This window comes from Tupaia chinensis, unplaced genomic scaffold (assembly GCF_000334495.1).
Source record: "Tupaia chinensis unplaced genomic scaffold, TupChi_1.0 Scaffold144326_1, whole genome shotgun sequence".
Taxonomy (NCBI): Eukaryota; Metazoa; Chordata; class Mammalia; order Scandentia; family Tupaiidae; genus Tupaia; species Tupaia belangeri.
In genome coordinates this window covers 171,490-171,705 of record NW_006204184.1, presented here as the reverse complement: position 1 = coordinate 171,705, position 216 = coordinate 171,490, and the positions used below count along the sequence as shown (strand labels likewise).

The 216-nt window shown below is 72.7% G+C and overlaps 1 protein-coding gene across 1 annotated transcript in view; it reads right to left on the bottom strand.

Annotated features, from left to right (window-relative positions):
* IRAK1 (interleukin 1 receptor associated kinase 1) overlaps positions 1–216 on the bottom strand; it is a gene marked incomplete at its 5' end in the record, with an annotated part of 6,651 nt that extends 6,435 nt beyond the window's left edge. Inside the window, 2 exon segments of the mRNA XM_014583460.2 lie at positions 9–68; positions 199–216. Coding sequence (XP_014438946.2) covers positions 9–68; positions 199–216 — 78 coding nt within the window.

The window sequence follows — 216 nt, the reverse complement described above, 5'->3', positions numbered from 1 at the left end:
ACTCCAGCCTTCGGCCTCAGAGGGCACAGAGATGCTGCTTGGGGACCGAAGGTGGGTGGGAGGTTGCCCTGGGACGCCAGGGAAGGAGATTAAAGTTGGCGCCCGGGTGCGAGTGCGGTGGGGGGCTGGGGGCTCCGCAGCCCTCGGCCCCGCCCCGGCCCGCCCCGGCCGGCCGGTTCCGGCCCAGTCCCCGCTCACAGGCCGTGATGATGTCCC